This window comes from Aristolochia californica, unplaced genomic scaffold (assembly GCF_029961685.1).
Source record: "Aristolochia californica isolate CCGP_79_NKW_82.1479 unplaced genomic scaffold, dmAriCali1.0.hap1 SCAF_7, whole genome shotgun sequence".
Lineage (NCBI taxonomy): Eukaryota > Viridiplantae > Streptophyta > Magnoliopsida > Piperales > Aristolochiaceae > Aristolochia > Aristolochia californica.
In genome coordinates this window covers 35,277,969-35,293,955 of record NW_027182268.1, presented here as the reverse complement: position 1 = coordinate 35,293,955, position 15,987 = coordinate 35,277,969, and the positions used below count along the sequence as shown (strand labels likewise).

At 38.3% G+C, this 15,987-nt stretch overlaps 3 protein-coding genes across 3 annotated transcripts; 1 reads left to right on the top strand and 2 right to left on the bottom strand.

Moving 5' to 3' along the window:
• The first annotated feature begins 1,759 nt into the window (after window positions 1-1,759).
• Window positions 1,760-4,338, top strand: LOC137937358 (uncharacterized). The gene is made up of 9 exons (XM_068782428.1): window positions 1,760-1,909; window positions 2,292-2,368; window positions 2,521-2,749; window positions 2,861-3,015; window positions 3,114-3,159; window positions 3,252-3,343; window positions 3,431-3,527; window positions 3,887-3,943; window positions 4,156-4,338. The coding sequence occupies exons 1-9, from the start codon at window positions 1,760-1,762 to the stop codon at window positions 4,336-4,338; spliced, it is 1,086 nt and encodes a 361-aa protein (XP_068638529.1).
• Window positions 4,339-5,104: 766 nt separating this feature from the next.
• On the bottom strand, window positions 5,105-9,046 carry LOC137936513 (uncharacterized). Its single transcript, XM_068781235.1, has 4 exons — window positions 8,365-9,046; window positions 7,716-7,838; window positions 7,548-7,618; window positions 5,105-5,541 (listed from the first exon to the last, which is right to left on the bottom strand). The coding sequence occupies exons 1-4, from the start codon at window positions 8,536-8,538 to the stop codon at window positions 5,286-5,288; spliced, it is 624 nt and encodes a 207-aa protein (XP_068637336.1). The 5' UTR covers window positions 8,539-9,046; the 3' UTR covers window positions 5,105-5,285.
• LOC137936512 (uncharacterized) lies at window positions 9,047-15,022 on the bottom strand. The gene is made up of 10 exons (XM_068781234.1): window positions 14,987-15,022; window positions 14,605-14,662; window positions 12,737-12,863; window positions 12,378-12,630; window positions 12,155-12,259; window positions 11,332-11,460; window positions 11,032-11,081; window positions 10,846-10,943; window positions 10,362-10,646; window positions 9,047-9,849 (listed from the first exon to the last, which is right to left on the bottom strand). The coding sequence occupies exons 3-10, from the start codon at window positions 12,840-12,842 to the stop codon at window positions 9,340-9,342; spliced, it is 1,536 nt and encodes a 511-aa protein (XP_068637335.1). The 5' UTR covers window positions 12,843-12,863; window positions 14,605-14,662; window positions 14,987-15,022; the 3' UTR covers window positions 9,047-9,339.
• Window positions 15,023-15,987: the final 965 nt, after the last annotated feature.

Genomic DNA, 15,987 nt, shown 5'->3' with positions numbered 1-15,987 from the left:
GTAGTCAACTCCTATTGATGTAGTTAACTCCTTTTCTTTCTCAGCAACACTATTGTATGCATAAGGGGTTGACTCCTTTTTATGTAGTTAACACCTTTTGTATCCCAAACACTCTTCATATGCATTAGGGTTAACTCTTTTTAAATTCAAAACTTAATATTTTGCAAGAACGACTCCTTTGTAATGGTCGACTCTGTTGTTATTACTATTGTTGTAAAAGGGGTCAACACCTTAATGGGTGGTCGATACCATTGAATTTTTAAACTCAAACACGTCAACCTTCCTACTGAAGGGTCAACTCTTTTTTAAATTCACAATTTACTATTGCTAGAAGATAAGGTCGTAGTATAGTAGCATAATATAATTTTTTTCCCTCCTTAAGGTAAAGGGTAATGATGTAATTATAGCTTTTCTCATTATTATAAATATACATTGAGAGGGAGGATTAGGCACATCACCTAAACCTAATCCTCCTCCCCTCCTCTCACTCTCACTCTCTTAGCCGACCTCTCTTCTTCTCCCTCTCCTCTCACTTGATCATCTCTTCTTTCTCTCTTCTTCTTCTAACTCTCTTCACCTTATTCTAGTTCATTTATTACTCACTACATGGGATCCTAAATTTAACAACTATTTTTTGCATTCGACTCCTTTTATATTTGGTTCTTCACTTTTTCACAAGAAGGGGTCGACTCCTATACATGTGCTCTACTCCTTTTTAAACATAATTAAGTAACAAAATTAATTATTTCTCTCTTCCTCTCCCTATCCCCCAGTCTTCTCTCTCCCACTTAGACTTCTCTCTCTCTCTCTTCTTTCTCTCTCCCTCTCTCTCTTCCAAATAATACAACTCAAATAATCTACCACAATTATAATTAATATATACCCTATATTTTGGTCCCATTGCCCCCTACTTGCTGCTCAATCCACCATGAATCATTTTTTCCTACTATCTTTTTTCACTAGCTCCTATTTAATTGTTAACTCTATTGAGAAAATGAATAGTTCTTATTATATTACGAGTATTATCAGTCATCAAGCCATAACTAGATTGGTATCGACCCATAACTAGGAAGGTATGTTCCCTTGCTCGGGTGGGTAGGATCAAGAGTAGCAGATGTGGGTGCAGAAGATGCAACCATTTGGAAGAGTAGAAACAGAAAGACAAGGGAAAGAAGACAGTGATTTCGTTAACCTAATTCACAATTTCCGACTTTGAGAAATTTGCGTACATCACTTGCCATTACCAGGAGAAGTGGTTGGAACTTCCCAGCCATGAACCCACCCACTTCATCAAACCTTCAAATTTTTCAATCCGAAACTCAAAAAACCTACATTTCTGCCATTTTTCTCCATTTTTAAGATACGTGCATAACAAAACCAGCCAAACAAGAAAATCTCGGAAGACCCAAATTCCATGAGTTTGGTTTTTCCATTAAGCGGGGAGATTGGTTATCATGGGGGGGGGAAGCATTCAAACTGTTAAAGACTCACACGACCAGCTTTGTTGCTTATTTTAAGGGAAGCTTTGTTACACGAAGCTCATTCAGGTTTGCTCGTTTTAACCTTTTTTTTCCCTCCCAATCACACTCACCGTCTTTGTCTTTCACTTCTACGTGCTTTTACTAATCTGTAATTGATTTTACTTGACCAGCGTTTCGCCTGCTTTAGAGTAGATTGCTATTTAAACTGAACATTGGTTTCCGTCTTGGGGAAACACGAGGGAGAGGGACGCACTTCTGCATGTCAGCATAACCGGGAGATGCAGGTGTCTGGGGGTTCAGTTTACGGATCGGCCGGGTTGGATGATTCGTATCGCCCTCTTCCGTTTCTTTACTTGGGATTTCTGGTGATTTGGTTTGTTTCGGCTTCAACTTGGATGATCAACACCTGGAGAAATCGTCATTTTCAGGTATTGTTTGCTTTTGACCAGTTCTGCCTCTGCTTGCTTTCTGATTCGGATTTTACCCTCTACGAAAGTCGAAGAATTTGACGCGATAACGCATCGTTTCTGTTTTTTATTTGTTCCTTCTTTAGCTGTTACATAGATGCTGGTCTCTGTGCCTTCTCTTCTTCGACTTTGAAAGAGTTCTAATGTACATACCGGCCTATAAATTTTCGCTTTTCTTGTTTCTGGTTTTCTCATGTGTACTCGCACTTTAGCATTCTGATTGTTTGTGCGTGTTCCACAAATTCATCAAGAACTACTCTAAGGTGAACTTGATAGCAATGTTGTTGTTTCATTTTGTTGATTCTTTATTATATCTCCATCGTTTTGATGAATACTAGAACAGGCAAACAATTTACAGTGGACGCTCGCTTCCGTTCCCCTGGTTAAAGCTTTGCAGCTAGCCCTCTCGTTTTTATTTTGGTGAGTCCCTGACTAACAACGACAAACCATGGAAAGATTAATATTTATCACCTTCATTGAAGCCATCAATCGTCTCATTTGCTCTTGAAATTTGTTTTTCTCGGTCCTGGTAACATCTTCAAATAGTTCTTCATTTGCTGCCACTCTTTCAGGTACTCGTGTTTCAATCGTCAGATATGCTCTCTATGGATGTCTTTTGGGGTGTATGTAACCGGAGTCCTCTTTCAGACTGCTTCGCTTGTATCCTTTCTTCTTATTTCACATGGTTACTGTATCGTTTGTGAACGTCTTTCAATTCCAGAACGACGCATCACTGCTTCACTTGGATGTGCTCTTTACTTGATTCTTGTTGGCTACAAAGCTGCTGTTCCCTACTTCACTGTTAGGCTGCCTGATTCCCCTCTTTTCTTGTCATTCTTCCATTAAATAATCTGAAGCCATTGTTCGACAGTATAACAGAAGCTAATTCCTTTACAATTTTGTGTGCTCCAGGTACTGCTATGGGTAAACTATTTTATATCATTCTATGTCATCTTCCACCACATCGCTCAGAATCTTTCAGTATTGCGCGAGCAAATGAGCTTCATAGAGGATGAGGACATTCATATAATGCGTGATGCCACATGCTCAAAATATCTCATGTTCAAGTATGTGATGCTTATTTGAGTTCTTGTAATGGCCGTCGTAGAGAATACTACCAGAAATTTTGACCTTGGTGCAGTTTATTTTCTTTTCATTTGTGCAGAAAGTTCCAAGGTGCAATGCAGATGCTAGCCGTGGCACAGATTGTGGTATGAACACTCTTCTGATGTCCTTCACCAAACAATACGAACCAACAGAATTTGGATACTGATTATGTTATACACTTCAATCTGATTTCCAGACTCATATGAACTTGGATTCTGCGACAGAGAGTCACTGGTTCACTTTGTTAGTCCGCGAATCGGTGCAGCTTTCCATTCTCCTATACATAGGGTACGTTCTCTTGAGCTTAGTCATAGCTGAGCCATGGTACAGAAAAACGCCACGCTAATATCTTCCAAAATCTTTGTTCTTTGTCAGGTGGACTTTCAGGTCACAGGAACCCTCACCGCGCTTCTCACTTATGCCTAATGTGAAGCCCGAACCACAGACAACAGTGCCACCGGTCTACAGCATTGTAACTCCTTTCCCCAGAACACCTCTCTTGATTGCAAGTCATATTTCAGCTCTCAAAGACATTAAGTTGCCTCTCAATTAGTTACGGCTCTCCTAGGGTCCCCTCATCTGGGATCCATGGGAAGAGGATCAAGTTGGCCCTTGCCAACATCTTGATACACTATGTCCCTTCAACCCTTTAAGCGAAATGTGGCAAAAGGAAGGAAAACCCATTGACCGACCCCATCGTCTCTACCTCGTAGGAACTACAAGATCACCCCAAGGACAGACTATATTACTCTGTTGGAACTTACAGTACTCCCCTGAACTGGTAAGTCTTCCCCTTGCTTAATCTGATAGTTCAGTGATTTTCTGTTGCAGGAAATGGATGTCTCTGACTTTAAAGATTTGGCCTCAAATGAATGGCACATTGGAGTGGTAAGTTACCTTCTCGAGTATCTATCATCTGATCTCAAACAACACTTATCCAAAGGCAGTTTAAGTCAAACCTAAAGCAGTAATACAGGAAACAAGAAACAACCAACAGATTAAGTTACCTTCCTCTAGGGTTGGTGCAGGAAAAAAATAACAAACTATGTCTTAAATTGAACTTGCACCTGCACTAAAGATTTTAATGATAACTTCTACAGCAAACACCCTTTCCTCGAGAAAACACTAGAAAATCAACGAGCCCCCCACTAATATTAGTGCAGCATCCGCACGCATTCAGTAATCCTGGACTACGAGGACCTTCCACTACAAATGTTAGATCTGCATTCATGTCCTCGGATTTGTGTTGGCAGAGTCATCAGGTTCAGACACTATTGAAGTGAGAGACAAGGAGGTTTTATGGTCCAGCAGAGGTAAGTTGCAGGAAAGCTGCAACACAGTTTTGTTATGAATTGTTTCATGTTGGAACCCGAAACATTGGGTTGAGATTTTCCACAAGATGGCCTAAATGTATAACTTCCGTTAAAGAGTCACTATGCTGATAACATCCATACATCAATGTCGAAGTGTATATATGCTTCGGTGCTTCGATGGCCTTCCTTTGCTGTTTGATGTGGTCTCTAAGTAGTAATGCTCTCCAATACATTTCTCTCCTCTTCAATTGTTCTGGTAACTGATTGACCATTGACGCATACAGCAGTTCATTATAACCCTCCATTGCAGAAGATGAATTGATAGAGTAACTTGGCAGTTAACTTCAATTTCATACGCCTACTAGTGAACCACCCAAGATTTCCTTTCAAAACATCCATAACTCACAGAACAAACATGCAATAGACATTAGTTTCCATCCCTTTGATTTCTCCTTTCAGAACATCCATATTTCACAGAACAAACATGCCATAGACATTAGGTTCCATCCCTTGGTTTTGATCGACTCAGGATGTTGCAGAGCTTAAAGTTGTTAATAGTTAGGCAGGAACGAAAATGAATCTTCTCAATCGCCTTGCTAGTCTTTGGCCCAGCATATGGGCTCCCTGTTCTTAGTTCTGAAGCAATACTGCACGCCTATTTTCAATACCTCTCATGTAAAATCAAAAGCACTCGAGAAAGCTATGAACTTTATCACAACTAAAGACGAATCAACCATATAAGACAAATAATTCTATTAAAAAACTATTCTTATTATTGCAACATATAAATTTCAGAAATGAAAATTATGTTAGTGCTGTTTAGGCAATTTCATAGAAAATAGAATGGCTTTTTTTTCTTCCCAAACAAAGACTACAACACTCATCCATTGCCTCTAGTCTAAATCAAGCTAGAGAAATTACCCTTTCCCTTTCTTGTGTTTGATTATAAAATCATCATCATCATCACTGTAGTTTAATGCTCTTTTCTTTGGCTTGACTTCACCATTCTTTGACAATGGAGGTTTTTGCGGAGTCTCCACCCTCTCTACTTTTGGAAATCTCTCCGTAGGAGATTTGATAGGAGTGCCCATCCTAAGTTGCTTTTGCTTTTTTTGCTTTTTCTCAAAAGCTCTCTTCGCTCTTTCTGGTGATAGCAAGCCATGCTCCATCATCCTGTGCATTAAATTGATTCTCCATTACAAATACGACAAACAGAGGACAGCAGGTAAATGATAACATAAGTTTTTGAGAAGTCTTTGTTTTGGAAGCTAACTGAAAAACCATATATAGGCTTACAGCTCTATAAAACAAACTAAGGTAGCAAATGGATCATATGACAAAAAGGAAGATCCTACCAAAATGGTTTTTCTTTTTTCAATGTGATTGATATATTCAAAATGGTCACTGGCAATAAGAGGCCACTTGGACTTGGTAGACAAATGACATCAAGGACTAAACTAGCACAAAAAGTTTACAGCAACAAGTATGTCCAGGTACTCAGAGAAGTAGGGAGTCATTGCTTATCATTCAGGAGCTTGCTCAAGACACGTACACTGAAAGTTTCACCATTATTATGAAGCATGTCACTCCAAACCAAAACTGTATCTGAATATGCTATCTAAACCCTGTCACCCATCTTAAAAAAATGAGTATATTAGAAATCTAAATCCAATAAGTCAGTGTCCATTCATTCACACCATCCTCAAAGGTCTTAGTTTCTTTTTCTTCTGTAATACCCTAGTCAACTGAAATTGCCAATTCACTCTCAACTTTATTTGTGCCTCAACTAATAAATTAATCTCCCCTGGATAACAGCATATTTAAGCACCAACTTCCACATCAAATCCTTGTTTACTGGCTTTCTTTAATAAGAACATTAAAAGCACCTATATGATATGTTCTTGTAATGATCATATTACACCTCTAAGAAGCTCAGAGCATAAAGCCAAAGGAATATAAGAATCTCAAAGCATGATTTTCGTGTCTTTCATTCTTTCAAAACCTAATCTTGTACATATATTAGCTAAGCCTTTTATCCAAACAAACAAAGAACCAGAGTGGATGGTTTTATGCTAATTACAAGTTCTTCCCTCAAGTTGAAACCCATTATTCAGATGCATGGAGTAAAGCAATAAATTCATTCATATAATTGAGTAATCCCACAAGTCATAACAATTAAGATGCCAGAATTAATACCGGTGTGCCTCAAAACTGTTTCTAATATTCTCATTACACTAAGATATTAATTGATAAGAAAAAGAGGCACAGGTTCAAAACACACTCATTTAACTATAGAAGAGATACATCATTAATAAATTGTACACTAATTAATCAAATAATTTTGAAACATTCATAAATATTGCATTGCCTTAATCATTAGATGAGAAGCAAGGAGAGAAGAAAATAAACGTATTCCAATAAAGCAAGATAAGTGAAGCAATTTACTTACTGAATCAATAAAGCTGAGTTTGGGAGCAAAAGCAACTTCAAACAACTACAATATGAAACGCAGAGAAGCTAGAAAATAGTAGACACATCGAAAATAATCTTTATGAAAGAGGGTAAAGATGGCCTAAATTTGGAGAGTGAATTTTTTCTAATAATCCAAAGATTCTGACTGAACTAATAAGAATACAAATCCAATTTTGACCATAAGATCTGCGCAAATGGAATTTCCTTCAGTTTCTCTACCGTCTAGGTAACAGATGCATATGCATCAAGAACACAAATTGAAATGGTCTGCACATCAAAATTTCAGTATAGAGGTTTTTTACTTTTATCTATAGTAAAATGATAGCATTTGTATTTTTTGACAAGTCTATAGCATTTATGTTTCAATAAGAAACAATAAAATTTACGTTCCATGGAAGACTCAAGATTTTTTCTTACAATTGACTCTGTGTTGATGCCCAGTTCAATACCTACGGATTGTCAGGACTTCTACCTAAAATTTCCCTCTTCTATTATTTTTTTCAAAATAGAGCTACAATATTTCAGCTCTCTTCAGGTAGTTCAAATTTGATAATGATCATTATACCCAAAGTCTAAAGCTGGCAGGATAAGAAGAACGAATAAAGTAAAATTTTCATCTCAGAAAAATTCAATAATGATGCCATAATTGAACTTTGAAATGCCAAAAAATGGACAATGAAATCAAATAAAAATAGAAGAAAACGCACCAAAACTCAGCCATTTCACTTGATGGTATCTGCCTGGATAATGACTCATAAAATATCCTTAAGGGCTCCCTCTGGAACAGAAAGTTGCACAAACAAAAGAAAAAATAAGCTCAAGCAATACTTCCTAACAAACAGAATAATGGTAAAGTGACCAGATATTTCTGAAACCTCTTCAGGAGCATCATATCTCTGGCCGGGCAATTTGTATTCTTTCTTCTGTCTCACTCTAGTAACTGTGGTGGTTTTAGTGGTAGTTTGGGACGACGAACTTACAGCATATTTCTCTTTCACCTGCAGTTCAAAGACATCCAGACCTAAATTTTAAGTGAAATAGCAGAAACGAGGAGAAACAAATAACAAGAAGCATAGAAACCTAATCAGTTGAGACTAAGGAATAAACAAGGATTATGTTCTGATATTTTGTCTTTCCAGTGCTCAGACGAATCTACAAAGACCAATTACCAAGAAAAAAAAACGACATGCAACCAAAAACAGCCAACCAGATCTATAGAACAATCATAAGAAGTTGGTAAATTACATCCTCATAATAAGTCAAAAAAAGAAAAAGGAAGATAAAGACTAGCATTTCAACCTGCAGAACTCCAAACAACCAGAAAAATCAAAGGCAAAAAAAATTAAATAAATAAAATTAAAATTTTAAATTAAAAAAAAAAAAAAACATCAACACTAGATTCGTACTTCTACCGGTTAGAAAAACATATACAGATACACAAGGACAACATAAACAAAACCAAAACCAGAAAACACGAGCGCTAAATTCGCAATATCAAACAGAAAAATTACGAAATAGACGGACCTCTGCTTTCACAACCGCTGTAACAGATTTCGCAGTCGAATCAGAAACACGTTTGGAAGAAGCGTTCTCTACTCGCTTCTTATTACTACTAGATGAGGGAACTCCCTTGCCCTTCAAAGAAGCCGCATCGTCTTTGAGATGACCCGATTTCGCCGATTTAATTGCTGCAGACATATCTAAACAGATCTTATAAAACCGAGAAAATCCCTCACATTCCTCCACAAATTGTCTCGCGAACAGTCAAATATGGGCAAAAACCTTTCTAAGCGGTCGAATTTGAATAAGCAAAAAAGAATCCACTCCAACCTAATCAATAACGTCCATGGAGGGGCGGGGGAGATGTTTACGATCGTACGCCTAGTAAGGTGCACAACCACTAAACGTACACTAACTGTTAAAAGAGTAGCATTGGGGTTCTCATGAGGAGGGAGAGTGGATTGTTCTGGATCGTTAGACCAGTTATGTCCGCTTCGGGGATTTGCATAGGCGCAGGAGGAGGCACCTGGACAGGTCTGTTCACGTTTGAGATAAGACAATCGACCGACGGACTCTGTGGGCGTCGGAACGGATTCGATGACCCCAGATTGGGGATGCCGTTTCCGGTTTGGGGATTGGCGATACCTTCCCTGTGCTGGAGTTGGAGCCTGGAGGCACGAAGTCACTCAGACTGGAACCTCAATTATCTTTGCTGTTATTGTTATCCGTCTGGAAATCGTATCCCCATAAAAGTAGTTCAGTTTACAAATTACTTTACAAATTAATCTAATATAAAAAATCAATTCAGTTTGATGATAGAAATAACAATTAAATACACCTAAATCTAATTGGGTTTAGGTCCGTAACTTTTTTTGGCTCCAATTCCAAATAATTTAATTATATTATGAAATACAGAATCTACCAAACATAAACCCTAAACCCATAGAAATACCAAAATATGGGCAAAGAAGCAACCCGATAACCATTGCCAAACTGAAGCTAAACGGGACCAGTATACTGAGGCTTCTTCATCTTCCTAATTTCCACGAGCAAAGTCAACAGAGCTTCACACATCTCAGATGCATCAGGCTCCACTCGATCCTTCTTCCATGACGAATGAACCATCCACGCATGGTCAAGCTTACGATCTGGCCTTACTACAACTGAGCCTGGAACTTCGGCGTCTCGACGAATCACCAGTCCATCACTCTGCTCTCCATAGCGGAGTCTCAAGTGCAGTGCACATACGGCCATGGCAGCAGCTACAGGGATGACCACAGGGATTCTTCGGCGGCCTAAATCAGACTCTGCCTCCTGTAGATTGAAATGGCTGAAGGGAAGCCAAGGAAGTTCAGCATGAGCAATTAGAGACAATGTGGCAATAACACTAGGGGTAACACTTGCTCCAGTGTGAAATGAAACTATTGGGATATCTTTTGGAAGCTTGTGGTTCATGATGAACTCCCTTCTTTTCTCGTATGTGAGATCTTCAAGTGCCCGCATATCACCCTACAGAAATTACAAATCTTCTGGTCATTGGCCTCCCTTTGGGTTGGTTTTCACTCTATTGGAAAGAAAAACAGTTTGACACTTCTCCAGAGCACTAGAAGAAGGCTTCATAAACTTCTACGATGGAACTTTAGTTGTTCAAGTTGTCCTCAATTTTCTGTGCCTCTTTAAACCAAGTCGAGCTAAACACCATAAGAATAAACTGCACTCCCACAACAAATGAAGCTGATATTTGAATAGACTCTCAATTCCCACCATTGGCACTTATATCAAAGACTACTATTATCTTCTTCACTTAAAACCTTCTTTATATATAAGGTATAGTCTTTACTTAAAGAAGAAAAGTTTCACTGTCCAGTTTTTTTTTCTGTAAGTGCAAACATTTGTAAAAGATATCATTCAACACTATAATGCTGAAAAATTCCTTAGTAGAACAATTGAGTGCCTTATGCAGCTAAGAAATAATACAACAGCTTTTCTACATTGTGTGATAATTATAGTTTGAGAAGTACCTTTAACACTCTGCATATCAGGAGTTCAAAAATTCTCCTAGTTTCTTTGTCAGCAATCTGACCATCACGGAGGATATCGGACGCAACAGGGGTCCCACCAAAAGGACTTTGTACTAAAGCTAATCCAGCAACCTTATGTTTCAGGTCACACCAATACATGGACAATGCCGCAGCAGCATCAACCCCACCTTTGCTATGGCCGAGAAGCATAACATGCTTGCCAGAACCCCAGTAGAGTTCCTCAATGTAATATTTTAGTTCCCTGGCATTATGTTCTACTGATGCCTGAGAGAAGTATTGGACTCTAGTTACTGAAAGTGCAAGATAAGCAACACTTAAAATGAAAAGCTGACACCTGAAAGCTCTAGCTTGTGGTCAGATTTTTATACTGCTGAGCCGATGTGTCAATCAAACTTTTCCAATTCAAAAGAAATTCTGCACCTACTACTTCATAGTATCTATATTAAAGGTTCCAAGTCTTTACCTCACTATGTATCTTTGCAATATGGCAAGCGAGACCCATTTTTGAGAAAAACTTCTTGGTGCCCACAAAATATAATGGGCTGTGATTACTAAAAAGGCCTGTTAAATCACAGTTCAAAGGTTGCTTTGCACAGATTAGAATCGTCCATAAAATAGCTGCTCATATCTGTAGCAAAAAGTACCTCACCTGGAATTAACAAATACACAAACGAATTTGGAAGTGTGTGTTCACCATTCCTGGAAAGCATGCAAAGATACTTAGTGCAGATTTTCAGGGCTGGAAGAAAACCTAAAAAGTACTCTGTATCAAAATACCCAACCTTCTGTACTACAAGAAAAAAAGAAGACTTCTGCAAATTTCAACCACAGGATTCAGCCTCCACGGAGGTCAAATTTACAAGTAGTTGGGAACATTTGAAAGCTCTATCATATCCGTCTGCGGTGTTTAAACTATATCATTCACAAGTTAAATTGTAGCACATTATACCTTATGTTACCAAGAAGCTCCAAAAATCTAGGAGTGCCATCCTCCACAGGCGGCACTCCTTGCACTCGCTGCAGCCACCCAATATCTTCAGAAGACCCATGAAGTGTCGTCCTCAGGCGATTTACAAAACTGAAAAAGACAAATCAGGAATCACATCACATAGGAATGAACCAATAAAAAAGGAGATAAGGGGCAGAAATATGCACCATACAAGAAATATTCCTATCAAAGAACATGAAGGGGGTGGGGGTTAGTGCACTGAGAAAGTGGATCACTCAAGAAAGACAGTGAAATTTCATCCTAGGGTAATCCACTGTTTTTTTTATGTTAGTGGGTGTAAAGAGAGAGTAAATTAAAGGGGGAACACTTTTTATTCAAAATGAGGGTTGAAAGTTCATTCAAGGATAATCCACTTTTCATAAAGAATATATTTAGCATGCATAAAAGAAAAGGTGGCGAACGTAATTTTTTGTTTTAAAGCTATGGTTAATGCAGAGATTGACATCGTTTTACACCATCTCCCTTAAACACTCACTAGAGTGAAACTCCTCCCATTAGGATGGAATTTAACTTTATCTCTTTTATAACTAAAAAGGGGGTTTCACTTTCTCTAGGTCATGTGCTTTCCACCCAAACTCTCTATGTGCATTAATTCATTTTAAACACTCATTCTAGAAAATTCACTTTCTTCCCGTACTTTCTATGTGCACTAACAAGGACAATGTTAGGGACCAGAATGTAACCATAACAAGTAAACGGCCTGACCAAGTAGTAAGTGATATATATGACCAATTTTTTGGTAAAACAAAGATAAACCCCTTACCTCTGCACCCAAATTTTTGTAGTTCTCAGATGAATGAATAAATGTCTAATACAATGAGATACCAAGCTCCCGACAAATCTGATACAAGATAAAGTGTGCATGAACCTGCAGCCACATATCACATATGAGCAAAGAGAATAACTAGAGGACATTAATATAATCTGTGGAATATAGAAAGCAGGTTTTGAGCAGTTGCCTAAATGACTGGAAGACACAGACTTACTTCTGAAATCTTGGACGACCATAACAACCAGCTTGATTTATTGCTATGGTCTCGGAAGTAATATTTACAGAAAAATCTTCCTTGCGGTGAATCTCCCTAATGCTACCATCCAGACAGCTTGTGCTGAAACTAGGACGCTGAGATGAAGGTGAGCAGTCCCCATGCTGAAAAACACAAGAGGTAGCACATTTTCCACGAAAAGAAGCTTGAAATGCTTGTGATAATATGTCAGTGTCTCTGAACACAACCTCCTCTGCAATATAATATCCCATAATGTGTTCAATCAGATTGGCAAAAGGGTCATGAATATAAACAAGGAGGAGCCTAATGCTAGGAAGAAAATACATACAGAAACTCACCAAGAAAATGAACTAATCTGCGGCTTATCTGTGATGTCAAGGTTACTAAACGAATAAAAATATCGTCTAGAGCCGAACCAAAGACAAAATGAGGGAAAAAGTTCATTGAAGGAGCTTTGACACGGGCCTGACAAGCGCCCACAGTATCACCATGCATATTGAAACCAGAATTTATTAGATAATCATACTAGAAACTTTGAAGGCATAGAAGACCTAATGAATAAAATTGAGAAATAAAAATTACAATAAATAATTTTTAACCAAGTGAAAACTTCCAGGATCTATGAGTAAAACATCATCACTGAACAGGACATTGCCATATCTTTCAACAGGACAATCATGATCTTATTCTGAGCTAGTCATGTCTTAAGTTTTCTTACAAAGTATGTTATGATGAAAATGGAATTTAAATTGTCAATTTTAAAGATACAAAATGGAACGGAATAAATTGTGAGAATCAAAATTCCCAAGAACTAACAAAGAAAAAAATAGTTTATAATTTATGGGAACAGATAACAAGTGGAAAAACTTAAGAATCAATCAACTAGAGGAAAAGATATGAACTATTAAAAGATTATGCCTAATGCTTATCACATTCAGCTTTCATTACTAGGAACCATCTGGCTCAATAACCTAGAAAGATTGGCCCAGTTTATTAGTAGGACAGTAAACATTGGCTCAACCCAAACAACTTGCACCCTCCACCAGCATTAGGAATTAGTCTACCAGTTGGTCTATCTGTTTCATTGTAGAATTATGTGCATCATAGTAGTAAAACCAAAAAATCCCCAAATGGAACATATCGGAGTGGGCTTTACTCCTTTCCCTTAATTTCAAGATCAAATCTTACAGTATGAGCTCAAATGAAAAAAATCACAGGCTGTAAGGGTTTGAACAAGATGTTATTTGAGCACTTGAGAAGAAATGCAAACACTGAAAGAGCAGGCCTAAAGGACAAACACTTAGATTGTATCCTCTAACTCTCCACATTCTATAAGTGATACTTACCACCTCAACCCTTTATTGACACTTCAGAAGCTCTCCACTTTTAATGGGATATTTCCATTGAGTTCAAACTTCATATCTACAATGAGATATTCTCCACTTCGGTGAGATATTTCCATTTGAGTTTAAGAAGCTTTACTGTCCATTAAATAGCATTTGGTGTTGTAGACATTTTCTGTTACATAATTTCTTTAACACTACCCATCCTTCAAGCACTTTTGTTTTGCCATTTTCCAGCCACCCAAGATTCCAAACACCTAAGAAGAAAATGATTTTGCTTCAAAGAATCAACTATATAACATAGTAGTGGGACAAGGTCTTAAAAATGTGCCACATATGATGTTGGATTAATCTCAGTTCAATCCCAAAATGATTAGCCATTTAGGATGGCCTATTGCTATAACTCACAACAAACTCAGAATTGGGCTTGGCCCATGTAAGTATCCTGCTCTTATACCACTATTGGATTGAACTCAGTGTCATCCCAAAATGACTAACCACTTAGGATACTTATTTTTCAACCTTTTAACCTAACCACACTTCTTAACACTTAAACTGTGAGATTTTTCCCACTCAACACATGAGAATTGGCAAAGACTTCGTCAGGATTCCAATGACTATCATCAAATTATGAAAAAGAACATCATTAGGAAAGTGAGTTTTGCTTCTTCTAATCAAATGGAATGAAATATTCAGTAGTATAGAGAACACCCAACCAAAAATCAACAACAGCTCTATTATCCAAATCCAACTAATAAGATCCTCTATACATTAATGATTAAGTAATGTGCATTTCCATAAGAATAAATAATAAATAAACATATGTGCAAGATGTACGTAGGGAAGAAATGGGTTATTTATACCTCAGGTTCCAGCGGAAGAGTAAGCCCACAATACAAGCCGAGTAAATCAGGACACTACCTAACAGATAAAACACGGTACAACGTTAAACAAAATGATCTGTCGACAAAGGCATCAAGGCAATATCACATCAACGAATTGCTTTAGACTCAGCAAAGCTGGATATTTAAGAGAGTCGCTCCGCGGCCAGTCAAACATCACACGTCTATTTCTTATTATCAAGAAAGAAAATGAACAATAAATGCCAAGCCAAAACTATAGAAAATAAAGATCGGCAATCCAACTCATATTCAAACAATTAAGACACATCAAGCTCAATATTCAAATAATCTAAGAACAGAAAAATTCCGTGCAAAGATCCCAGAAGAGCATAGCATCATTTACCGGCAAGGAGAGGTAGTCGAAAAGACGGTATTAGACACACAGCAGAATTGCAGCTGACAATGCAACCATCCCATTTACACTCCGAATGAAGTCCACGAAAATCGCGAACAGTCATAATTTATAGACATGGAACAAACAGGAACAAGGACAAGATGTGAAGAAATAAATAAGAATATTGTTTTTATTCAAATAGGAGGCAGGAGCAACGCTCCATTTATTGGGCATGGAGCACGCAGCAGAGGAGCATCTTTTCTCCTCATCTGGACGAAGCCGACCATCGTTATCCAGACCCATTTTCTCACAGAGGTAGGGGGCCAGCTGAGACGAGACAAAGCCACGTGCGGATAAGCGATATGACGTGGAAATGAAGTGATGGGAGCTTGCTTCGGGACTTTTGGAGAGGATGGGCGAATCCGTTTTTGGAATTTGGAAAAGAACCGGTTCCCGGAGACTAGCAATTGAATAGAACGCAACAGACACGCAAGTTAAGGAGATGTTAAGAAAAAGTACACGAGAGAAAACGGGAAAACGAAAACAGGGCAGAAGCAGGGATATTGGCATTCTCGACGCAGTTAATAGGAGCATCGGCAAACAACGTAAGCCGTATCTGCAAAAAAAAAAAAAAGAGGGATTTCTTTCTTCCATCAAGTTTAGGTGGGTCAATTGAACCAGAGTAGCCGGGTTTGGTCGGAATCAATGCGAGGACTCAGTAGTTGACCAGTAAAGAGTTAACCCGATGACGAGCAGCCTGCATGAAACACTTGTCAACGAAGAGGCTCTCGTGTTTGATCTCTGAGAGCAGGTGGCGTCTTCTGAACCTGAAGGGCCGCTTTCCCCGTGAAGAAAATTAACTACTCGCATGTTCGCCTTTCTTCGAAGGCAACAACTGACGAAAGACCGACCCTCGTAGCAGAAGCGCCGTCTCTGTATCAACTCATACTCGTCGGCTGATCCTAAAACGATATTGATCAGAGAGTCAATGTTAGATTTATCACCATAGC